Source organism: Temnothorax americanus, unplaced genomic scaffold (assembly GCF_048541705.1).
Source record: "Temnothorax americanus isolate GAGA-0224 unplaced genomic scaffold, ASM4854170v1 Scaffold3, whole genome shotgun sequence".
Classification (NCBI taxonomy): Eukaryota; Metazoa; Arthropoda; class Insecta; order Hymenoptera; family Formicidae; genus Temnothorax; species Temnothorax americanus.
In genome coordinates this window covers 5,730,264-5,755,101 of record NW_027509442.1, presented here as the reverse complement: position 1 = coordinate 5,755,101, position 24,838 = coordinate 5,730,264, and the positions used below count along the sequence as shown (strand labels likewise).

The window sequence follows — 24,838 nt, the reverse complement described above, 5'->3', positions numbered from 1 at the left end:
ACTTTAAAATACCAGTTTTCTCTTGTCATTTATTATCTGTTTTAAAATGAGATTCGTCATATAGTAATATCTTATCACATATCCTTACTCTCATATTAAAGAGTTTATTTTTCTTGTGTCCATATCCTTTTTCCTCTTCTATCTCCTTCTTATCCCTTTTTCTTATTCTTATTATATTAAGGAGTTTACTTTCATCTCTCATCAGCACATATCTTTTAACTTAATTTAATATATTGTTAAAGATTATATAAAAAACGTTTAAAAACGGCAGTTTATATCTAATCAGTCTGCTCTCGACAGACTTGGCTCTGCCTGAGATATCCGTATCGATTAATAATATCGTATCTATTATTTGTGTCCTAATGTTTTTAAATAATTTATAAATGTATACGAAACACACATTCAAGGATGTTAAACTGTTAGACATAATTCTAAGTTATATAATACAGATATTCAGATTTGATTTTGTCAGAGATGTATAAATATCGATAGACATATCATTCGATGTATACTAGGTTTTTGAATAATAATAGCCTAGCTTTATGTGGAAACGTTTATGTACATACCTTCATAAAATAAAACCTCTTACTTTTTATTTATTTATTTATTTATTTATTTATTTATAAGACTTAAATGGTTGAAGCGTATATTTTTTTCACAGCGTGTAGCATATAATAATCGACAAAAAAAGTACCGCCGAAATTAATTAATACAAATAATGAAATATGAAATATTAACTGTTATACAATGTAATGAACTGAGAAATTATATTGATATCTCATTGTATCTTAATTTATTAATTAAACTTGCTACTTAAATAAACTTTTGAAAAGACACATTTTATACTCATTCATATTATGCTTGGAAAACTATTAATCCTCTAATGATCCAATGTGATTTTAAAATAAATGTCGCTTAATTTATTCTATTTTGCATTAGTCGCAAAAAATATCATGTCAATATGCATTGACGCGACAGAACTTAGGAAATAACAGCAAATAAAACATATCAATATACATATATCAACAATTAAAACAGTCAAAGCACATATTAATTGTCTGGATAAATAAAATTAATAAAAAGAATAGTGATACCACGGTCTATGTAAGACCGTGAGTGATACATTTGTTTCTTTAGTAAAATACGTTTTGCTATGAAAACTATTGTAAAAAAGTACTTAAAATAGAGAACGCTTTATATACTAAAAATAAAACGGATTATACATAATTATAATTAAGTGAAACAAATTCTAGTATCCTATTGTTTTAATTCTATTTCTTACATACGATGAAATAAATCAGAAGCCGAATAACGATTTGAGATCGTGCAACGTAAGCTTTGTAGCTGCGTTGCTTCCATCGCCGCTCAGTACATTTCGCGCTATTTCAAGTTTTCGTTCTTGCAACGCTTTAATACGCTCTTCTATTGTATTAACACAAACAAATCTGAAACAAAAACGCAAAAATATTAAAATAAACTTTGCAAGAAATGTACATGCGTGGAAATCAAGTACGATGTACTAACTTGTAGATGTAGACATTCTTTGTTTGACCAAAACGATAAATCCTATCTTGCGCCTGCGTCTCTAACTGCGGATTCCAATGAATGTCAAATAATAACAAGTGATTTGCGCCTACCAGGTTTAATCCCACTCCGCCAGCCGTAAGTGAGAGCAACAGGATTCTTGGACCGGAATTTCGTTTGTTAAAAGATTCCAATATACCCTGAAAGAAAAACACGTAATAATTTCTTTTTGTAACAAAATAAAATATAACAAAAACATATGTAATATTGATATCCATAATCCGTACTTGTCGATCTTTGATGGCGACACTTCCTGTGAACTTGCTGAACGTAGCACCTTTTATCACAACCAAGTGTGATGCTATGATATCCAGTAGCTTTGCCCATTGTGAAACAATGATGAGTTTATCGTTATCCTTTTGTAAAATTTCTTTAACCTTGTCAAGCAGTATCGTCATCTGAATCATTATATATTGCATTAATCACACATAAAATGGTGAAATCTTTCAGATTATACAATTATCACTTACCTTGGAACTAATGCGATCATCGTCGAACACTGGGTTCTCAGCAGTAAGTAGATTTCCGGCTACTCTTTCATCAACACCGATTTCATCTTCCTCATTCGCATTATTGATTCCATTGAGTGACATGTTATTTACTCTGGATAAGAAATCGGCATCCACGTTTTCTGTATCCATTATACCGCTTTGCTTCACGTCTTCCTGATCCAACATTGCATGGATTAATGCCGGATGGCAACATATCTGACGTAATCGTAGAAGGAGTACCAAAATCTCATGTGTCTTTACTGATACTGAGGCGTGCATCGACAGCAATTTGTTCTGTGCTTTCGTGAACTGAGTTTCCTTGTCTTGAAAAAAAAAAAAAAAAAAAAAAAAAACAATTATGCATAAAAATAATTAAACATTTCGGTGATCATACATATATTATTTCAAATCTTACTTGGGTTTGCAAGATAGGCGGGCTTATTATACCTCCCACCATACAAATCGAACATGTGCTCTTTTTCCGCACGTTGAGCTAAAAATTGTGCAAACAAAGTACGGGAGTAAACTAAAATTTTCTCGTACACCAATTGTTCCTGATGGTCGAGTTCCACCGTCACCTCCTCGATAGACTTGTCGGGTAAATTTTCTAAATCGCCTTTGGCCATCAGTTCTTGTTTAGTTCTCCGCAACATCAACGTCTTCATGACCGTCGCCAATCTTTGATGACCTGCGGCATTCTTATTGTCTACCCATCGTTTCCAAACGCGTAGATCATCGAACGGTGAGCATCTGAGAAACTTCAGAATAGAGTATAAATCTAACTCTTTATTTTGTATAGGTGTGCCGGTGAGAGCCCATCGTTTGTTCGCCATCAGTCCACAAACCGCTTCGGATGCCTGACTCTTGTGATTTCTCACTACATGAGCTTCATCAAGTATAACTCTCTTCCAGTTGATCTGCAAAGAAAATTTAATTTGCGATCAAACTAAAAACTCAAGACAAATTTGTATTTTATGTTTAGATCAAATTAAAACCTCTATTTTTGTCTACTCATTAGTCAAATAATATTTGCAAGCTTTAGTGTACCTTAAATAACGTAGAATTGCTTTTATATTCACGAGACAATATATTATACGTTGTGATGACCATATCGTTTCTCGCCAATCTTTTAGGAAGGCTCTGACGATTAGTGCCATGATGCACTTCAATAGACAGTAAACCGCGTTTGCATTTGTTCCGTACTTCGTTTTCCCATTGCGACAATAAGGACGCGGGACATACTACCAGAGTACCACCCTTATGACCTGTGGATCATTGATCATATATCTAATAATTATATCAATACATTTATTATATTATATACATTTATATAATTGTTATGATTCATGCTAGATATAGTATCATAACTTCAATAATTTAAGGTTAAGAAAAAAAAAAGAAAGCAAATATTTTAAATAAGTATAAAAAAAAGGCAAGAATATTATTTTTTATTAGATACTATAAAATTTTATAAAACTTTTACATACGTAAAGGTTTGCTCTTGTTAGTCCAATCGCCATCATCATCATCACTTTCATCATCATCGTCATCAGGATCTTTCATAGCAAGAGTGCTTATAGTCAAAGCTATCATAGTCAGTGTTTTGCCCAAGCCCATATCATCCGCTACAATCCAAGGTAGAAATACGTTTCCAATTAACAATAATGTAAAATTAATTAAAGTAATATTTAATTTAATATTAATATAATTAGTATTGTAAGTTGCTATTTTGTAAATATTTACCTAAAACGCCACCGGATGGTTTTTGCTGTTCCCTCCACAAAAGCCATGCGAGAGCATGCTTTTGATGTGGCATTAATTCTACCTTCAATCCCCTTGGATCTTCTGCTTTCTCATTTTCTGACGGACGAGCTACGAGTGATCCGTGCAAATCTTGTAATCGTTCAACCGTTAAAGCAAGCTCCTTATCTCTGGTGGCTTGTGCCTTTTTGCCCAGTTCCCTTAACTCGGGAGATGACCTAGGATTCATTGGTATATTGTCTGTACCCCCATATGAATCATAACTTTCATCATCATCATCATCATCAGGGTCTGTGGAATCTGAATATGACTCATCTTGGAACATCCGTGACGATTCCTTCATGAAACGAGAATTTTCTGCTACTTCGGTTTCTTGACCGCTAGGAAGTGGCACCAAAGGGGTATTTTCCAATTCCCGTGTCAATATCCCGATTTCTTCTTCTTTCTGGCGTATACATTCTTGTATTTTCTGCCCTTTATCAGGAAATGCTTCCATATTTCCTTCAAGAACTCGCTAAAAACATGTTATACATATGTTTTAGTTATACATACATGTTCGATGGTGACATATTCATCAATTATCAAAATTGTCTACATTATTTATTATTATATCTCAGCAATTGAATATATCTCATATTTACTTTCATTTGGGCTGACTCATTTTTAAGCTGCTCTAATTTGCAAACCGTTATTGCTCTTTTCTGTGCTACTAACGGATCCACATTTCTACCATTTGTAATTTCATGTCTTGCAAAAGACTTTGCGATTTCGGAATCGCTGTTTTGCCCGGATTGTCCAGAAGCAGAATCTATAATATAAAAAATATAGCATATAGATATTATTACGTGTATTAAATATGTGTGTATAAAAATATTTATCTATCGAAGATTAAGATCTGTACATTTGATGTAAATAAATTGAATACCTGAATCAAGCGCGATAGTCACAGCTACATCCTGAAGAGCTTTATCTTCTCCATCTGCTGTTTTGTAATCAAAATCACTTTGTTCATGTAAATTATCAGGGTTAATATCATTCATATTAATAAGAGAGTCACTAGAAGAATTGGGTTTTAATTCTTTTATATCTTCCTTAGTATTATCATGAGTAACGTCTTTCCTTTTTTTACCCTTGGTTTTAATCGGTGAATACGAAGGAGAAGAACCTATATAAAGTAACAAAAATAAAATTCTATATAAAATATCAATATAAAATAATATAATCAAGTAAAAATTCTATAATATTATTTTAGCAGCAAATGTTTGAAATATTACAGTATTACAATATCACATAACGTAACATGATAGTACAGTCTTTATTTGCAAGACGATCATTACCTGAATTCGTATTATTGATGTCACTAAATGTATGATACTCTTCATCCTCATAATCATTGGTGGGTTCATAATCATCGCTGTCATCATCAGATTCTACTATGTTTTTTTTTTTTCTAATATTTAAGTTTCTTGGGTGAATGACTGGTGTTGTATCATCATCATCAGCAGCATCACTGAATTTATCCCTATTTAAACATTTATAAAAAAATATTATCTTCATCATTGTTTATATTTTAACCCTTATGTCAATACCCGGAATGTGCGACGTTGTTCAATACCCGTAATGGGTAAAATTTTTAATAATAAATAAAGTCATAAAGGCAAATGAGAGCCGTTTCGCCAAATACAATAGATTACATGAGTAATAAGAATGTTATGCGTAATTAGTGTTGAGGATTCAAATAAATAACTCATTCCAGGTTAAGATCAAATAATAGGATAAATATAACGAATTTCTAAACGTCGATAACGTTTTCTCTTTTTTTCTTTTTTTTTTGCTATTATCGCTCTTATTTACATACTAGCTTATGAAGGGTGCGTTTCTCACTTGACGCCCGCAATGCTCTTAGAATTATTTCGTCCTTGTTTATTTGTCAAATGTTAACGAATGATGTTTTTAAGTGGAACGCACCCGAAATATTACGATATGGGGTCGACGACAATCGAGAACGCGAAAAAAAAAAAGACAGTCTCTCACAAGAGAAAATTATTCTACGACTTTATAATACAAAGCAGATTAATCGCCTTATCGATTAATCGCTCTAATCGCAAGATCGACAACAACGCTGGCAATATTTCGAGAATAATCGCGTCGAGTCTACCGTCCGTCACCTCTTCCCGTCGTCGCGGAAAAATGTAGGTACCACCGGTAGACTCGACGCGATTATTCTCGAAATATTGCCCGCGTTCAACGGAACAACTGCTACTTAATTCGTTGGTTCTAAAAGTTAAGAGTTGATCACGTTCGATTGCAAGCGGTTCGTTCTGCTAAACTCGCCCTGCTCGCCCATTATTGCCAGCGTTGTCGTCAATCTTGCGATTAAAGCGATTATAATCCATAAGGCGATCGATCTGCTTTGTATTATAAAGTCATAGAATAATTTCTTTCCTCGTCGTACGAGGTTTCCCCCCCCCCGCGTTCTCAATTGTCATCGACCCCATCGTGATATATTTATATACAGACTGGCGGATAAACAAGAGCAACGATAATAAAACAAAAAAAGAGACAGAAACCGTTACCGACGTTTAAGGAGGTTCGATGGCTACGACAAAACGCAGAGTTTCATGAAATTTTAATATGTTGTTCTGGAATGCAAAATAAAATTATGTGAATTTTTGGGGAATTTTTCACCGTACAATTTTTGGATTAGATTTTTTTTTTTATTGTTTGATTAGAAAATTGTACTTTTTAAATTTTTGGAGTAGATTTTTTTCAAAACGGGACGGTGAAAAATTCCTAAAAAATTCACATGATTCTATTTTGCCTTCCAGAACAACATATTAAAATTTCACGAAACTCTCTGCATTTTGTTGTAGCCATCGAACCTCCTTAAAAATTCATGACATTTATTCTTTTACGCAAATCTTAACCCGGAAAATTTCTCGTCATTTATTTGAATCCTCAAAACAAATTACACGTATACATTCTTACTAATCTATTGTGCCAGCACTTTTTTTTTGTATCGCGCGGCGCGGTTTCCTTGTTTCCGACAATACGGATCATTTTCGCGTAACCGCGTCATCGGAATTTGAGCCTCGTCGAAATAGCTGGCGGGTAAAACGCCGGTAAGTAAACCTTCTCGGCGTCGAGTTCTCGATGTTCTCGGCGTTTTTCGAAACGTTGGCGTCATCGACCTCGTAGCTCTCGTCGATGATTCGCCTGACGATATCCCTCGAGCGTTCGAGAACGCTTCTATCGGCCTCGTCGCTGTCGGAGATGATGATGGAATTGTCCTCGAAGCATGAGTCGCGCCATTGCGCGAACAACCTTTTTGGCTCCATGTCTCACTCTCGTATATACAATCCGCGACGAACGAACGGTATAAACCGTATAAACGGAAACGTGAACAAATGCGATAACAAGCCACGCTAGATCGTCCTCTTGTTTCAACGTTGCACGTGTATAACTCGCATCAACGGCATCAACTCGCATGGACTCGCACGAACTAGTATGAAACTCGCACGTCCACGTCGCACGCGGGCACGGGGCACGGGCACCTGCCTGCAACGGGCAACCACCCTTTTAAATGCGTTGCCAACAATAAAATAATACTCCAAGATTCAGGATTCGTCAAAAAGCATCGATAACGTCGAGTCGAGATACTCCGAGATGTATCGCCAGAGCTGCGTTCGCTCTGCTTTGCAATCATTTGCAGCTGATGAAAAATTTGTGAATCTGATTGGCGTGTTCTTTTAATTTTGGTCGAAAACTAAAAAAAAATACACCAATCAAGTTCACGAATTTTATAATAGGCTGCAATAAAGCACAGCCGGCCAATCGACGTGAATTCCAAACTGTACGAATTGGATTTTAATTGACAAAAGTGTTTTATATGAAATTTTTTTTAGAAAACTTAGCGTTGGATGCTGAGTACGAGTACATGATGCATTTGATTTAAATTTTACTGTGAAACTGGCTAAGAAAAAGAAAATAAAATTTCCATGTATGAAAAGAAAATGTATTACTTTATTAGAAGAATAGTACAAGTAATTTCAAAAAAGGAGGAATTTCAAGAGAAAAGATGGTTCAAAGAAAATCAAGGCTGTTAGAATTCGAGCTACTATATATTAGAGATGACCATTCCTGGACAGATTTTATTGATTATATAATTTATCGAGCAACACTTAAATTTTATTAACATATATATTAGAATTATTATTAATTTTCTTATTTTTAACGCGTATGGAAAAAAAAAAGAAATTAATCAGAGACAACGGTGTGCACCGCGATTATGGTACAATTAAATATTTTGTTATAAGCAATTAATTCTATCGATTGAATTAGGATTTCGACTGAGCTCTGATTAACTTAATCGGGAATTAAATTAATTATCAAAGGCCCGGTTTCACCAACGTGATTTAAATCTAATCGGTCGATTAAACTCATCATCACTCTTCGTCTCTTTCTAGACAGTTGGAAAGAGATGAAGAGTGAGTTTAATCGACCGATTAGATTAAATCACGTTGGTGAAACCGGGCCAAATATCTGTATTATTTTATTAACAGTTAATAACACATATATATACATCGACAGAATTATATTATTTTTTTACTTAATTTAAATATGAATATGTAATAATTACAAAAAATATATTAGAGACGATGATATTATTTAGAAATTCTGCTCTAAACGATTCTGCCGGTTGAAAATTAATCACATACGATTAATAAATTAATCAGAAATTAATTTTTATCGAAGTCGTTTTGAGATATCGATACCTAAAATTTTTTGTGTGTCTGTCAGTTGGCAGTACTGCGAATCAAATTCGGTATTCATACATGTTTTGGGTTCGTGAATGTTTGAGGTTATATCGTGTGTATAATGTCAGAATATATAAATTGATCTGAGAAGAAAAATAGTGCTTAAATCCATAATGAAATAAGACATTGGTTCCAAGAATGGCAGCTTTAATGAAGAAACGAGTGCTAGCTGAATTTAATCAGAGCCAGACGGTAAGATTATATCACGTGTCCGATCACGAAGCATAGCTAAAATAATTATTTTAACAAGCTACAAAATTTCTGCCCAGATTGTTAATGAGCCGCCAACCAAACGGCTGAAGACTCTAAGGCTATTATCGACGTCTGGTTCGAAGAACGGTGCCGACAGCAGCTCGGCGTTAGCTTACGTAGAATGCCTGGAAAAATGCAAGAGTGGAAACGACGCGTTGCAACTGCTCGTTCGTATTTCGGATGCTATAGCGTACATAGCACCGGAGGATGTTCCCGTAGCTATAAAGAAGCTGGCGGAGAGATTTGCCGTCGAGAAGAAAGTTGCGGTTAGAGCCAAGATTTTCTGGGTGTTTGCTGAATTGGGAGAAGTGACGCCTGACACGTCGGAAAAGGCAAAAATTGTGAATGAAGTGGCTGAACTTCTGCGAAACGAGGAGTCGCACAGAGTCAAGAGTCAGGGATTAGCGACGCTGTTAAAGTTGGGAGATTATCAAAGGTGTACATATCTCGTGTGTTACTGTGTCTCGTAGCTTTTTTTTTTTTTTTTTTTCAAAATTTAGCTCATGTGTATTTGCAGTTAAAGTTTAAATATTTGTCTTGATTAAGGAAGTAAAAAACGCTTTCTTCTATTAGCAAATCAATGACGAGAAATATTTTTTGTACGTTCAGGGCACTGGTATTGAAAATTGCACAGGAACATCTGCCTGACACCTGGCACGGTGTTCAAACGCGGTGTCTTTCTATCATCGGCCGTTATCTAACGGCAAATGCTGCGGATGATACCTTAACGTTGATTGGCAATTATGCCCGCTCTCAAGATCCACGGGTTCGTGCTCAAGCTTTTGAAACTATGGCAGAATTGCATTCTCACAGAGGTTGCAGGCTCCCTGCGAGTTTCTTCAAGGAAGCCTGCGCAGCCCTTCGCGACGATTACGAGATTGTACGCCGAGCTGTTCTGAAACTTATTTGGCTTTTGGGCAGGGAGTATCCAGAGAAGTCAGTATATAAGTAAAAATATATTTTAAAGATGAAATTTTACAGTAAACTTTTTTTTTACACGTTTCTTTTAAATGTTACAGTATTGTTGTTGGTTCTGATGGCGAGGATGTACGTATGGTGGACTGTGCCTTTTCACAAATTTGCAGTCTTATGGGTGATTTGTCGTCTCGCGTGAGAGCCTCGGCGATGTCCCTTTTGGGAACCGTGAAAGGTGTGTCGCGTCGTCATATAGAACAAGCGTTGGATAAAAAACAAAAAATAGTTGAAGCGGACAGACCCGAAGTTGAAGAGAAAAGTGGATCTTGCGGAGCATTCATTCATGGCTTGGAAGATGAATTTTTAGAAGTATAAATTTTTATTTATTGCAATACGTACAATAACAATTTTCTTGGAATATTCGTTAGAGATCGTCAAATTAAAAATGTATTATTATACCTTAATCAAATTTGATCTAGAATTTGATTGTAACTGAAATTTATCTTTTTCTCATATTTTGTTCTCATATCGATCATATATAAATTTCATTTTAGGTGAGAACAGCGACGGTTGAAGCACTCTGCGCGATTTCGTTAGAGCAACCGAGTATAGCTAGAATTTCATTGGACTTTATGGTGGACATGTTCAATGACGAAATTCAGGATGTCAGATTAAGAGCTATTGAATCTTTAAAGAAAATGTCATCGAGCGTAACCCTTCGAGAGGACCAATTGGAAACAATTTTAGGCGCGTTGGAAGATTTCTCGGGAGAAGTGAGAGAAGGCTTGCACGCTATGCTAGCTGCTAGTCATCTTGCCACCACAAATTGTCTTTACATGTGCGTTAATCGTTTGCTAGATAATTTAACGCGATACCCTCAGGACAGGGAGAGTATCAGGAGTTGTTTAGCGGCATTGGGCGCATCACATCCATACTTAACGCTACCTCTAGTACCGCAACTTCTTGGCCGACATCCTTTCTTCGACACACCCGAGCCAGATGTGGATGAACCGTCCTGTAAATATTTTAAATTTATTTTTATCGTGCAAATAGTCTTGGATTTTAAAATTGTATTCAATACCTTTAACTTTTCATAACAGATGCAAGCGTACTCGTTTTAATCTTCAATGCCGCGTTACACTGTCCAAGCATGCACGCCCTGTTCACGGAGCATGCTTCTAAACATTATCACTATTTGCGCGACACTATGCCGCATCTAGTTCCGCGATTGCGGCCAGCGCTTACGAGCGGTTCAGGAATCAAAATGGAAGATATGGATAATGAAGAGAACAGAGGTCAACGTGGTCGTGAGTTCTTGGAGAAGATGGTAGCTGGAATCGAGAATGCCAGACCAGGAGGCAGGGTTCATACACAGCTTTTGAATACTGCAGCCATTGATCTTGATCGTTTGGCAGAGATGGATCACCATATGGAAGGCGCTGCACGTTTCGCCGCCTTGTATATTCGTTGCTTGCTGCTGTTGAAGTCCGTCCTCAAAGAATGTTCTGTGTCTTCGACGACGTCTATCTCGGCGAACCCAGTGCCGAATACCAATAACAATATTTTCGTTCTTCTTCAGCACACGCAAAAGTACGTATCGTTATATATCATTTTGATACGCCATATAATTTTAACGATAGATTAAAAAATGCGAAAGCTTTATATCTTATATACATCATTATTTTTTAGATTACAACGCTTATTTAGTGGATTAGGCGAGAACGAAATTATATTGGCTAATGATATGTGGTTGAAAGCACTGGCTATAGAATTAGTTAGGGTGACCAGGAGTGCGACCGGCAGCGCGTTACCACTAGCTCGTTATTTCCTATCGGAAGCCGATGCCTTGCCTCAAGATACGTCGAGGCTACCGCCATTCTCCAGGGCTCTGGTTCTACAAATACCCACTTTGGCGGACGTGAAGCCGGGTTCCTTGACGCGACTTTTGCTGCCATTGCTTTTGACGCCAGTAGCACAGGGGGAAGAACGATTGCCGAGACCATCGGCGACGACGCGCTTCTGTCGAGCGCACATCGAGGAACCGAGAGGCGATGCTGATGCCGCGCTAAAATTCACGGGCGGCCTTTTACTGGGAATCCCCCTGAACGCCAAGATATTGAATCTACGCGATGCATCTACTCTGCGAATAAAGCTGAGACATCCGGATCAACAAGTGCAATTGCTATTACCGCGATCCGCAGATCTGCGTATGCAGCAGTCCGATCAGAAAGATTACAGATTGAGGACGACCGTTCTTCTGTCGCATCAAGTGTGGATGGAACCTTGTAACGTAGAGATCTCCTTAGCATTACTATTACCTTCATCTGCGATTTGCACGCATCCACCTTTAGATGACCCGTGCGTGATCGATTTGTGTAAACCTACCAAAGTATCGATTGCACCGAAAGCCATCAAAAGAGGCATATGATTACATTATAGTGTAAATGATTATTTAATACTTTTCTTTTTGATCATTTAATTTGTATGTATTTTTATAGATCAAGATTTAATACGCAGAAAATTAATTTGTTAATAAAATATGTAATTTAAACAAATTTGTATGCTCAAAAAAACCATTGTGATATCATCATATGAAGTAATGAGATCAAAATAGTATTTGTTGTAAATAAAGTCTAAATAAGCGCTTGATTATTCGCGTTGAACATCACTAAATACTAAATAGAGAGCAAGATAACGAATATTCTGAATAACTTGGAATAGTCTGTCGAGCGAAAAATTTGGCTTTGTTTAAAAAAATTTGGTCTTGTCATTCAACATATAAAAAAGGAATATCTAGTAGAAAATATAATTTCAAAATTATATAAATAACAAGAGACAGATATCCACTAAAGAAAAAAGAAGAGAATAAGATAACCGCAAATAAGTACTTTTCATTCAGCATTCGATCATATTTAATTAACACGAGAGCTGGCGCGCTGCATTATGGTTTTCACTCAAATTATAATATTTATTGATCAATTTTCTTTATTTAAATAGAAATGCTTTATCGTAAAATTTAGATCTGTTTTCATTTATTGCAACGTACAAGACAATAGAACACGATATCTTTCTGTCATAAAAAGTACACATTTCTAAATGTAAAACAGTATATACACAATTGTAATTAGATAATTTCCTTATTCAATAGTAATTTCATATTCTGCTAGACGTATGACAGTTTTGAAGGTAAATCTGCCGCAACCGTATCTTATTCATCTCCAACTGGAGAACGAGCTGCCGCTGAAATAAGATGGTTATTTATTATTTGTAAATTCTTTCTATATATTGGTATTATTATTGCTATCTTCTTGACTCGGAAACATATTGATTCAAAAGCTACATACGCAGTGAACGCTGGTTTCTCCGGCTCTTGATTCTTCTGGGCTAAGCTACCGAAACTGAGACCACCTGATTGATTGGCTAAAGATTCGAACGTACTGCTGCCTGCCACTTCTCCAAATACTTTTGGCATATTTTCCATTGTAGGGCCAGCTTGCATAGCAGGTGGACTTCCAAATCCTATTTATAACATTCTGTTATTATTATAAATGAACAAGAGGTGCAGGATAATGTAATTATGATCAATACAGAATTGATTATAAGACATTGGGGCATTATCTATACATTTGTGAGCTGGAGTTAAAAGAACTATAAAATAAATGAGGAAATATTTTTCATATTGTTCTTCAAAAGTAGGTAATAGTTTAATACATAATAATTTACATACCAATTATGTATTCGCGTTTTAAGAATGTTATAATAATATCAGTATTTACCCATGCCAGGAGACTCAAACGTAGGAGGTGAGCCAAAACCAGCACCTCCAAAAACGGGTTTTGCTCCGCCAAAGATGGGTGACGATCCGAACACCGGCTTGGCACCGAAGGCTGGAGCTTGTCCGAAAGCGGGTTGGCTGCTGAGTACAGGTTGCTGTATGGGAGATGTGTTAGGCGCAGTAGACCTGAAGACATTTGCGCCCGCAGGGGAACCACTGACTGCCGCCGGCGACGTGTTGCTCGTCGCACCACCAAACGGAGAAGCAGGTGCGTTTGTCGCTCCGCCAAATACAATACCGGATTTCGGGGCATTAGTGTCGAATATAGATCCCGTTGAGACCGTACCGAATCCTGTGTTACCCCCGAAAATATTTCCGCTCGGAGGGGTCGACCCGAAGACAGAATTCATGTTGTTGCCTCCGAATATCGGTGTAGAAGTATTCGAGGAGGTAGCGGGCGTATTGGAGAACACCGAGCTTGAAGTATTACCAAACGGCGTCGATGCGGGACTAATTATCGGCTTCCCGAAGATGTTCGCCGTCGACGCGGGGGTCTGAACACCTGGGAATTGCGCATTCGACACCGGCGATACTATTGGGCTCTTACCGAACGCCGGCGTGATCGAGGTCGCCGTCGTTGTCGCAGGCATACCGAATGAGATTGTGCCCGCGGAGGAGGTGTTGCTGATCCCGAAACTCGTGGCTGGCACACTGGTGATGGTGGTATCGCCGAACGTCGGCTTACTCAGGGAAGTCTGGAAGGGTGACACGGTGCTGCTGCTGCTCGTAGGGATTGCTGAGGAGCTAGTGGTAATGCCGGTTGACGTGTTTGCGAATCCGCTGAACACCGATGTGGTGACCGGCGCCAAGGTCGACGTCCCGAAAGTAGGTGTAATCGACGGGAAAGAAACTGCGCCGAAGGTAGTCGTAGCGGGCAGTATGGTCGTCTCTGGCACTGTCGCTGCGTTCTTTACGACGGTCTGACCGCCGAATATCGGTGTCGCGGCTAACGAAATTGAAGCCTGGGCAGTTGCAGCGCCAAAAGTGGGTGCTCTTACCTCAGGCGTAGTCACTTTCTCGATGACGACCGTACTGCTGGATGGCACTTCCGTCATCGGCTTGCGAGCGGCGTTCGCGTCCACAACGTTGATGGTAACCCCGCCGATAGTCATAACGGATGTAACAGCGGCAGTCGTTGCGAGACCTTGTGCTGTAATAACGGGTGCGGGTGCGGCGAAGCTCATGGAAGTCGTGATTGCATTTACTTTCCCGTCCGCGCTGTTACTCGAGTGATCGACCGGTTGAATAGTTAACGTGCTCGGTGATCCCAAGGATAAAGCCGACAGTTCTATCGGCGTTTGCATCGGTGCCGCTGGTACCGTTATCGCGGGTTCTACGATAGAAGTGTGGGGTGTGGATTTCGAATAGGCGAAGGACATCATGTCGAGCGCAGTACCGGAGGGTGAGCTTTTCGCAACAAACGGGGCTATAGGTGTAGCGAAACTGAACGTAGCGGCAGCGTCCGTTTTCACAGCTGGCGCCGTAGAGAGCGGTAAAAGATTACGGATTCCCATACGAGTGGTCTCCGTTAACGGATATTCCGTTGACAATACGTCCTTTAACAATCCGGTCGAGAACAAAGCAGATTCCGGGGTTTTAGGGACGCCATCGCTGCTCGGCGATTCCTTATTGTTCCTAGTAATTGGATCTGTAAGGAGAGATTTCGAAAAGAGGATATCTTGAGATTTCGGCGCCGACGTTCCAAACGTGATAGATGTCGGGAAGTTAACATTAAGATCCTGTTTCGGCTTAGTTTGGGACGCTGCGAGAACTGCTGGCGCGACAGGCTTTTTATCCACTTGCTTGATAGAGATCGCCCCGGGGAAAGAAACAGTCGTTGGAAGTGGTTTCTGTTGGACTTTGTTCTGCGCAACGATGCCGTTTGTGTCGGACGAACCGATTCTCGCAACGATACTGTTCAACGAAGCGAGGGGACTTTGCGATTTGGTCTGCTTCTCGACCGGCTGCTTGACGGCAATATTTTGTTTAACAATCGACAGCTCGGTTTTGGTCTTAGCCTCATTGATCACAGGATTGAGAGACGCTAGGGAAGACAGCGTATCCTTCAGGCGATTCTGAACCGGTGACGGATTGACTGACTTGACAATTCTCGGTGATGATTCGGTAAGCAACGCCCTTAGCGCTGACTGCTTTTCGGGTGTAAAAGTCAGAGTCTTCGAGGCGATGGCTTTGCAACGGGCATCTATAACGTCAGTTTTTCCGCGAATAACCGACGCTGGCGATTTCGGTGAACTCACGTGCAGACTCGCCATCGAGCGATTGAGATTGGACACACCACTAACCGCCAACGAGCGATTGAAGGACTTCCATCGCCGCGAGATTTGGTCGACCTTCTCTTTCTCCTTTGCGAAAATCTTGTTATGCGTCAGAAGATTCTGATACACATACTCCAAGCTGGGAATCTTCATTTGCGACTTTGCCCGCGCTTTGTGCTCCGACCATTCCAAATCCAAAATTTTACTGACTTGATTGAGCTGCGTTTGTATGTAGTAGTACGACCGCTGTAGATCCGCTATTTTGCTGTTCTCATTGCAGTTTCTAGTGGTGATATCAACGCTGGCTGCGTTTTTCGACTTAGTTTCTTCGACCCATGCGAACGACTGGAGCAAGAGAGCCTTTAAGTACGCTATATCGCTGGAGAGACTGTTTGTCGTGTCCGTTAAATCCCGCAAGAACTGTTCTATGTCGACGGACGTCTCCCCGAGTCGTTTCTTTTCTGCGTCTGTACCGCATTCCCATACCTGCGGTTCCAATCTAATTCGCAATTCTTTCTCGAACAACGCCTGCTCCTGCACATAAGCACGCATCCGTATGTTATCGTCTATAGAAGGTTTCTGTTCCGTTATTTGTGGCAAGCTTGCTTCCTTATCTATAACTGACTTGGTTTCCGTCTTTACAGGTTCCGACACTGGTGTTTCTTTAGGCATAATCGGTTTCACACTTATCTGCGGCGCAGCTTTTTCCTCTTGCAATTTCGGCTGTTCCACCAGTTGCTCCACAGGTGGTTGGAAGAATCCTGCTGCTTTCAGAGAGTCGCCAAATATATTCGTCATCGGAGCGGGTTTTGATCGTTCCGGTGCCACCTCCGGTTGCTTCGAACGTGGCGTGCTGGTCACCGCGGCATTCATACTAAACGATATTTCCGGGGGCGAAGCATTAAGCTGTGACGGTGCTGGAGGCGCGACAATTTCCGTAGGAGGAACGTTGATGGCAGGACAGTTGGGTGCCAGATTAACCATGTGAAAGCTACACAATTTCCCGGACGTTCCAAGAATATGCAATACGGGGACTGGATACGGCAACGTTGAATCCGCGCCCCACGGCAACGTGTAGGTCGGAGACTTGTCTACGGCCAGACCCAAGGGATAAATTTCCATGGTTCTCACCAGCGGTAATTCAGCCCTGCAGCTATCGACTAAGTGCCATTGTTTCCAATTCACGCCACCATCTGTGGTGCCTAGCACAGCTATTTCGCTGCTGATACTACTACCCGCTATGATAAGTCCCCATTCCGGCACGTGCTCGAAATAATAGCGTAGAACACTGTCCTTTCTATCGGCGTCGGGAAAACCGTACGTGATATCTTCGTAGCACGTAAAGATAGCGTTTGCCTCTCCTTTCGGTGCGTCAACGATGAAAACGTTTACGTGCCGCTCGTCATTCAGATATGCGGCACAAAATTGATAATTACTGATCCATAGGATGTTAATTATCTCGCCTTTGGGTGGTGAAGGGCCCGCGATGGTTCTAGCGACCTTCAAGGTATCTGGCTTTAATTGCACGATGTCTCCGTTTTTGCAACCCACCGCTATTTGTTTGCCTTTAGGACTCCAAGCTGCACACAGAGCCCGTGGCTCATTCGACACCTTGGAAAGCACAGATACTTTCGGTATAGAATTTTCTCTTGCTTCTTCTTCTATCTTCAATTGGAAACTACCAATAGTACAGTCGCTAGTAACGGTACAAAATATCGCAGGTACAGTGGGGTTCCATCGTATATCCGTTACGTAGCTATCTAGCTCGTTCGACGTTGTTATTTGAAGCAACAGGTTGAGACTCTGAAAATTAACGCGTTAATCAACGATAAATTTACAACTATAGTTTCTATAATACTGGATAAAATGTTGAAAATGTTCTTAAGACTTCTACAAAAATATGCTACGTGCATACATTTCTAACTAGCGAATAGGCATCGTATATCAATACTGCGGGCTTCAATGCTATGCCTATAGCGATATAATTATAATCACAATTAATGGCAATCTTTGATATAACGGCTGGCAACTGGAGTTCTATTTTCCACTCCGCTCTGTTCTCTTCCGCCGGCTTCAAGACGGTAATTTTATCATCGTGTCCTATGTAAAGTAGTCCTCGCTTTTTGTCAGCCACGAGAAGATTGCAAGCAGGGGGAACATATGCAGGAGTCTTCAAGTCAAATACCTGATATGTATTTGACTGTTTAAATAAAAATTCCTGAAAGTATGAGAGCAACAGTGAATATAAAGTCAGATATCAAGAGAAATAATTTAAATAGCGTATCTCAGGATGTACACACATAAGAATGCACGGTGCGCGATTCTTCTGTGCCAGCAAAAGCAACATTTTTTGATTGGCAAAATTTTAAACTAGAACAATTTAAAGCTAACGAACAAATGTTTGAATTTACACATAAATTACGAGTGGTATGTGCTGGACATACACATTGTTGTTTTACTATTTATCTAAAGATTTTATAATATATGCATGATGTCTAAATATTTCTTAAATATATATTAAATAAACAATTTAATTAATAAGAAAAAATATAAAAAAACTACTGCTCGAACATAATTTATGTATAAAAGGGGGATATCCTATAAATGTACATTATATATTAGAAAAAATACATTCAGTTCTTATGTTGAGAACAAACATCGCGCGGAAAACTCTTAAAAGTTACTCAATTGTTTATTGTTTCACATTCGAGAGCTACTTTAGACCGTACAATAACGAATAACGAAATATATATCAAAAAACTTGATGCAAATGATTGTTCAGTTATTTGTATCAAGCTTGAGGAGCTTCTTTGGATCATACCGAAGAGAGCTATCAAACGCGAATTGACGCACAAACGTGTGTATAATGTAATTCATCTATCATACAGATATTTTAATGATCAACGTGTCACTCGTACGAGACTAATGCTTGTCAAATCTCGACGAGGTCGTCGGGGCGAGCGACGCCCCGTGAGGAATCGAGTAAAGGGACGTAAAACGAATTTTTTCAGACGGTCGCGCAGCTCCCGAAGACGATTTTTAATACAACTTGTTCGCCGGTTGTGTCCACGATCCACTTCAGCTACCACGCGTGCAATTCTCGCTGTTACAAATCGACGGACGCGCGGTACCTGCACATCTATCGGATTCAGCGATGCCTTCATTTCTATGATGTTTTCAAGTTACGTCTCGTAAACGGACAACAATAGGGATAAACAAGATCGACTCCAGTCGGTCGCGCTTCAACCGAATTTCAACAGACGTACTGAAACCAGCCACTGACTGCGGCTGCTGTGATGTTCACTCGGCAAGGACAGTTGCGCAACCGCCGAGGGCGCCGACTCGCCGAGAGCTCGAGCAGCGACCGCGGGATCGCGATTGCTTGATTGGCTCCCGTTTTTAGATCCGGCAAATTTATGGACCGGTATTACAGTCTCCGATTATAAAGGTGCCTTTTCATGCTGACGCTCGACGCTCATTTTCAGCGGCAAGAAGGTCGCATGACCACACGTGACGCCGGCGTCACGTGAACGTCATGAAAAGGAAAACAGCGTCAAAATTTCGGCGTCTTCGCGCTGCTTTGGCTTTAGTTTAGGTCCGTTCTTTTTTACCTGAACTTCTTGCACGGTTTATCTTCTCTCTTTTTCTCTCCAACGTGAAAAGAAAAGATGAACTGTGCAAGAACGCATGAAGTTCAGCAGCTAAAACGAACAGACCTCTAGCCAATGCTCGCATGACATATATCTCGCATTTAACCCTTTATAACCGGTTTTTTGTTTGTTTGTAAAAAAGAATTACACGACCGGTAAATGGGAAATGTAAATTAAAACTTAATTAAGTTTAGAAAACAAATATGTAGACAAATGTATACGTAAATATCAACTCTTGACATCATAAGAGGGTTAACGATTGATTTGTGTACACTTGACGAGAGTGACAAGATATTCAACATATGTGCTGCTAAATAATGTGATAATGCGTCAAGACTGGGAATTAGATCAAGAGAAGCCGTGTTTTCGCATTTAAATAATTATATGCACAACGGTTGAGCACGTAGAAGTGCGGGTGACTTGGATAACCTAAAATAGAACTGTCTATTGTCAATCAAGACCCATCGATCAAGATTTTTGGTGGAATCAAGATCAAAATCAGACTTATTCCGGACCTGAATTAATTTACTCTTTCTACCTTTAATCGAGAATATCCCAAAAATAAAAAAGAAAAGAATCAGGTTAACCGGGTGAACCGCTTCTCGTTTGAATGTGGTCAAACGTTATCTTTTGCACGTGTAAAGCTTCAATTAATCCGACGGAAATTTTGACGAAAACAAAAATATAAGGGACAACGAGCCGTCGTTTCGATACATAAAACAACACACGATACAACGCAATGTCTGATAAAACTGTATTTGTTACCGTTGGCACGACAAAATTTGACGATCTGATAACTACAGTGTTGAGTCGCGCAGTCCTGGAGGTAGTTTATACAATATTTATATTTTGTCACTATTTATATTCATTTCTTTTTGCTGTAGATTCAATTGTCTGTTCTTCATTTGGCGTTTATAATTTAATATTGTGGTTCTAGGCTCTGTCAGCTCGTGGTTACAAGCGTCTGATCTTGCAAATTGGCAATAGCGGCTTAAAACCAGATTGCACCGCGCGTTGTGGTTTCCATAAGATAGAAACTTTTGGTTTAAGTCCATCCATTGGGGAGTACATGCAACTGGCAGACCTTGTGATAAGCCATGCAGGTGCGGGAAGTGTATTGGAAGCTTTAGAAAAATGCAAACACTTAATCGTGGTGACTAACGATCTGCTCATGGACAATCATCAGATTGAACTGGCCGAACAGCTGTACAAAGATGAGCACTCGTATTACTCTACTTGTCAAAATTTGTTGCACCTTATACGAACGATGGACTTGGCGAAGTTAAAGCCGTTCACCAGAGACAAAAGTACAGACATAGCCAATTTTATTGACAAAATAATGGGATTTAGGTGACGACGTTGGGATAGTTATGTTATCTTGCCAAGTATGGAAAAAGACTGTTTTGTATCGATGTTATAAAAATATCCAATAGCTGTGGGAACAAGCAGCAATATTTATATATATTTGAATTCTTAACATGTTTTACAATATGGATACATATTCCATAAAGTTTAAATTCATTACTGTAATATATTATATAGTTGATGTAATTTATACAATAATAGTATATTATACACTTAAACACAATCGTCCCTCAAAACTATGCTTACATGATATAGAAAAATTTATAACTGCAGTTAGTCAAATTGTGACAGATCAATGGCAGTTTTAACGTTTCCTTGGATAATTTGTAAATTATTCTTGGACATCCGTCACTGTTAACGTAACAATTAATTCTGTAAAAGTATCATAAAGGTTGTTGGCTATTAAAATAAATCCAGCTCTTTAAAAAATATCAGTTATCTTCTGTGTAATCTTTAGCATCGATCAACGTCCTATGATAATCGGAACAATTGATATAATATTAGCAAGTGAAATAATTTTTATGCTCCAATGCACTACTATCTTCTGTGAGTTATTGCTGTATGGCATACTTTCAATTTATTTCTCACGAAGACATTTTACACGGACAAGAAGAGAACTACACAGAATTATAGTAGTGTGTGCTTTAATTACAAATCAAGCCGAGCCGTGTCATTTCCTTTAGAAGTTCGTTACCCATTTGTGCGGGACTCCTTGTTACTATTACACCAGCCTGATAACAGAACCCAAGTATGTATTGCTCGAGTAAAAAAAAAAATAATTTAAAGTATATTAATAATACGCGAATATAGAAATTTTGACTCACTTTTTCGAGGGCATTAATCTTATCTTGCGCTCCGCCTTTTCCCCCTGAGATTATGGCACCAGCGTGTCCCATTCTTCGTCCGGGTGGTGCGGTAATACCAGCGATAAATGATACCACTGGCTTAGCTTTTCCACCCTACAACACGTATGAAGTAAGCGAAGTACGACATATACTGATCTTACGATGGGCTCCCAGGACAAGACAGGATTTGGCTAGGACAGGATCGGGATTCGGATACCAATAATTCTGAACAGCAACCAACGGTATTCTTTTCGATGAGATATTCCGCTGCCAATTCCTCTGCGCTGCCACCAATCTCTCCTATCATTATAATACCATCGCAATCTGGATCGGTGAGAAATACATCCAAACAGTCGATGAAATCGGTACCGTTGAACGGATCGCCGCCAATACCAACGCATAACGTTTGCCCAAGTCCCGCCTTCAAATAAAAATATTGTTGTAATTATTTGACGTTACATTTGACATTGACATTGAACACGTAATTTCTGGAATACGCTTACAAGCGTCGTTTGATTCACAGCCTCGTAAGTTAGGGTTCCCGATCTCGAGACAATGCCGATCTTTCCTTTTTGATGTATATGACCAGGCATAATACCAATTTTACACTAAAACATTACATACGCGACGAGAAAGAATTATATTTCGTTTTGTCAATAAATTTGTAACGTAATAACTAAAAGTTATTTTTGTACCTGTTCAGGTGCTATTATTCCAGGGCAGTTCGGACCAATTAAACGTGACTTATTTTGTTCGAGTAATCGCCTTTTCACTTTGACCATGTCGTGTTGAGGAATACCTTCCGTAATACAAACAATTAATGGCATTTCTGCGTCAATCGCTTCCATAATGGCTGACGCCGCGGCCGGAGGAGGAACGTAAATGACTGTCGCGGTAGCTCCAGTCGCTTCTTTCGCCTATACGAGATATAGAAGACAATATAAACGCCGCAACAGAGATAAATGAACAAACGTTGTAAAAGAGTAACGGTACCTCCTTAACAGATTTATACACTGGTTTACCAAGATGCTCCGTTCCAGCCTTCTTGGGACTAACTCCACCTACTATCTTTGTACCATAATCGAGCGCCTGCTGGCAGTGGAAAGTCCCTTGCTTTCCAGTAAAACCTTGACATATCACTTTGGTATTTGCATCGATTTTTAAATTCTTCCTAGTTTCTGTGTAATTAAATCTCACCTGAGAACGTATTAAACTTCCACAGTTTCTAACTGAAACATCACAAGACAACACTATGATAAATGAGTGTTGCCAAATCTATTGGATAAAATTAAAATACACGAAAGAAGAGAAGGATATATTTATTGTTTAAGAATGTCACGAGTATGGCATCATACATAGACCAACATCAATATACAAATTAAAGGGAAAAAAATCACGTTTAATTTTTTACATTTCAATACTATGCGCACACTGAAAATAAAAGGTATGTTTATCGCCTTCTTTTATTCTTAGCAGCAAATTCCAAGATTTCTGGGTCAAGGTTTATTTGCTTGCGGATTATCCAACGTAACAAATTTCTACTACGTCATAAAATAACGAGCAGAAGGCATATCCGTGTAACTTAAAACACGCAATATATTCTGAGAGAAAAAAAAACAGGAAAGAGATTAAAGCACATGAAAGAACAGGGGGTGTCGCCAATCCCAGCTGTATGTGGGAGAGTTATCGCCACGGGGGAAGGGTCGCGAGATTATTAATATGAGAGCAAATTATCCAATTGCATCGCGTACGAGCCCGTGTGCATAAGTAGTTCCCAATTAGTAAAACACGCGTTTCCCGACAAGGCCGCGACCCAGCCGCGCTTATGTCCTCCCTTATATAATGAAACGTTGTCATAAACGCGGGCTGTCAGCATTATTTTTAGTTCCGTTCATAGGCTGGCGCGTGGCGTAATCGGCGGGAGAAAAAAAAAGAATCTCGAGGGCATTGCTATTGAAACGTGCGAAAGTCAGAAGGACCAACGAGGACGGTGCAACGCGGGGATATCGCCGGACGTATCGGGGGGACACGCGTCGCGAGGAACCCACCAGCGAATTTTGTAAGCGACCTGGCAGCCACAGCCATCTTTCGGTTCGTCCTGTCCGCTGAGGAGGCAATGCTCAAAATTGAATCAACACCGGAGCACCATTGATAGCACTTAGCCACTACGGTTCTGACTACTTCTGACGTTCGGACGTTCGGACAAGAAGGTCATAGTCCAGGAAAAGACACAGACGGGAGATATCGCACTAGAAGTTGGCGAAGTTGGCCTGGCCCGAGCCACGAACTCGCGAGAGCGTATAGAAACGTGGATCGCGCGCGCCATTCGCGCCTCGATCTCGATCGCCTCGCCTCATTGGCTACGAGCATGTCGCGCTTCTTCTATTGGCGAATTTTAAATTTATCCATTAACGTTGTCCGTTACTCGATCTAACATATATTGGACATTTTATCGGTTTATTATATATGTTATTAATATTATAATATTTTGCTATTTAATATTAATAGGCGTTGAGAAGGATATTTATAGTGCGATCTTGCACTTTCATGTGACGGCATTCATAATAAGATTTCGGGAAATTATACGCGGTCATAATGGTTGATCTATAATAATTTTTTTATTATATTTACATATAATAGAAAAATCAATTAATCGCTTATTTAGCACGAAGACTACGGCAGGTATTCATAATCAGATCTTATTTCAAGACCGTTTTAAGTAATATCTTAAGATGCTAATACGGCTCTGCGATTGGTTAATGGCATCTTAAGATCGTACTTAAGACGGACTTAATAAGATTCGACTTTTACTACTATTGCTGCGCAGTGCGCGAACTACTATATTCCTTATTTCTTTCTTCTTTACTTCTATATTCCTTTTTTTTTTTAGTTTTCTTTATTCTAATTGATTAAATTTCGATCTAATCTCAATTCTCAATCCAATCTCATAAATGCGTAGTGTGATACCGGCCCTAGGAATAACTGATGAGGGCTAGTATTAGCTAGGGAGGGCTAGGGATCAAGTGTCATTTTCACCAACAAGAAGG

The 24,838-nt window shown here is 39.2% G+C and overlaps 5 protein-coding genes across 8 annotated transcripts; 2 read left to right on the top strand and 3 right to left on the bottom strand.

The window, feature by feature from the left end:
* Window positions 1-432: 432 nt before the first annotated feature.
* On the bottom strand, window positions 433-7,397 carry Lds (transcription termination factor lodestar). Of its 4 annotated transcripts, none has more exons than XM_077411247.1 (12): window positions 6,969-7,397; window positions 5,174-5,358; window positions 4,762-5,001; window positions 4,478-4,644; window positions 3,819-4,350; window positions 3,563-3,700; window positions 3,123-3,340; window positions 2,491-2,992; window positions 2,055-2,398; window positions 1,812-1,982; window positions 1,525-1,724; window positions 433-1,445 (listed from the first exon to the last, which is right to left on the bottom strand). In XM_077411247.1, the coding sequence occupies exons 1-12, from the start codon at window positions 7,172-7,174 to the stop codon at window positions 1,298-1,300; spliced, it is 3,051 nt and encodes a 1,016-aa protein (XP_077267373.1). In that variant the 5' UTR covers window positions 7,175-7,397; the 3' UTR covers window positions 433-1,297. The 4 variants fall into 4 exon arrangements, with proteins under 4 accessions (XP_077267373.1, XP_077267376.1, XP_077267374.1 ...); XM_077411250.1 differs by lacking the exon at window positions 6,969-7,397 and adding an exon at window positions 5,805-5,940 and having other exon boundaries at window positions 434-1,445; XM_077411248.1 differs by lacking the exon at window positions 6,969-7,397 and adding an exon at window positions 5,695-5,917 and having other exon boundaries at window positions 434-1,445.
* A 1,257-nt stretch (window positions 7,398-8,654) lies between these two features.
* Ints4 (integrator complex subunit 4) lies at window positions 8,655-12,701 on the top strand. Its single transcript, XM_077412113.1, has 7 exons — window positions 8,655-8,845; window positions 8,923-9,341; window positions 9,515-9,841; window positions 9,925-10,189; window positions 10,375-10,837; window positions 10,921-11,410; window positions 11,510-12,701. Exons 1-7 carry the CDS (start codon window positions 8,792-8,794, stop codon window positions 12,246-12,248), a joined length of 2,757 nt encoding a protein of 918 aa, XP_077268239.1. The 5' UTR covers window positions 8,655-8,791; the 3' UTR covers window positions 12,249-12,701.
* A 129-nt stretch (window positions 12,702-12,830) lies between these two features.
* Nup214 (nuclear pore complex protein Nup214) lies at window positions 12,831-19,345 on the bottom strand. Its single transcript, XM_077412112.1, has 5 exons — window positions 19,063-19,345; window positions 17,847-18,149; window positions 13,597-17,734; window positions 13,165-13,339; window positions 12,831-13,060 (listed from the first exon to the last, which is right to left on the bottom strand). The coding sequence occupies exons 1-5, from the start codon at window positions 19,093-19,095 to the stop codon at window positions 13,033-13,035; spliced, it is 4,677 nt and encodes a 1,558-aa protein (XP_077268238.1). The 5' UTR covers window positions 19,096-19,345; the 3' UTR covers window positions 12,831-13,032.
* A 191-nt stretch (window positions 19,346-19,536) lies between these two features.
* Alg13 (Alg13 UDP-N-acetylglucosaminyltransferase subunit) lies at window positions 19,537-21,360 on the top strand. The gene is made up of 2 exons (XM_077412111.1): window positions 19,537-20,407; window positions 20,519-21,360. The coding sequence occupies exons 1-2, from the start codon at window positions 20,321-20,323 to the stop codon at window positions 20,933-20,935; spliced, it is 504 nt and encodes a 167-aa protein (XP_077268237.1). The 5' UTR covers window positions 19,537-20,320; the 3' UTR covers window positions 20,936-21,360.
* Scsalpha1 (Succinyl-coenzyme A synthetase alpha subunit 1) lies at window positions 21,016-24,062 on the bottom strand. The gene is made up of 7 exons (XM_077412110.1): window positions 23,840-24,062; window positions 22,785-23,020; window positions 22,487-22,708; window positions 22,295-22,399; window positions 22,033-22,212; window positions 21,771-21,905; window positions 21,016-21,677 (listed from the first exon to the last, which is right to left on the bottom strand). Exons 1-7 carry the CDS (start codon window positions 23,874-23,876, stop codon window positions 21,591-21,593), a joined length of 1,002 nt encoding a protein of 333 aa, XP_077268236.1. The 5' UTR covers window positions 23,877-24,062; the 3' UTR covers window positions 21,016-21,590.
* Window positions 24,063-24,838: the final 776 nt, after the last annotated feature.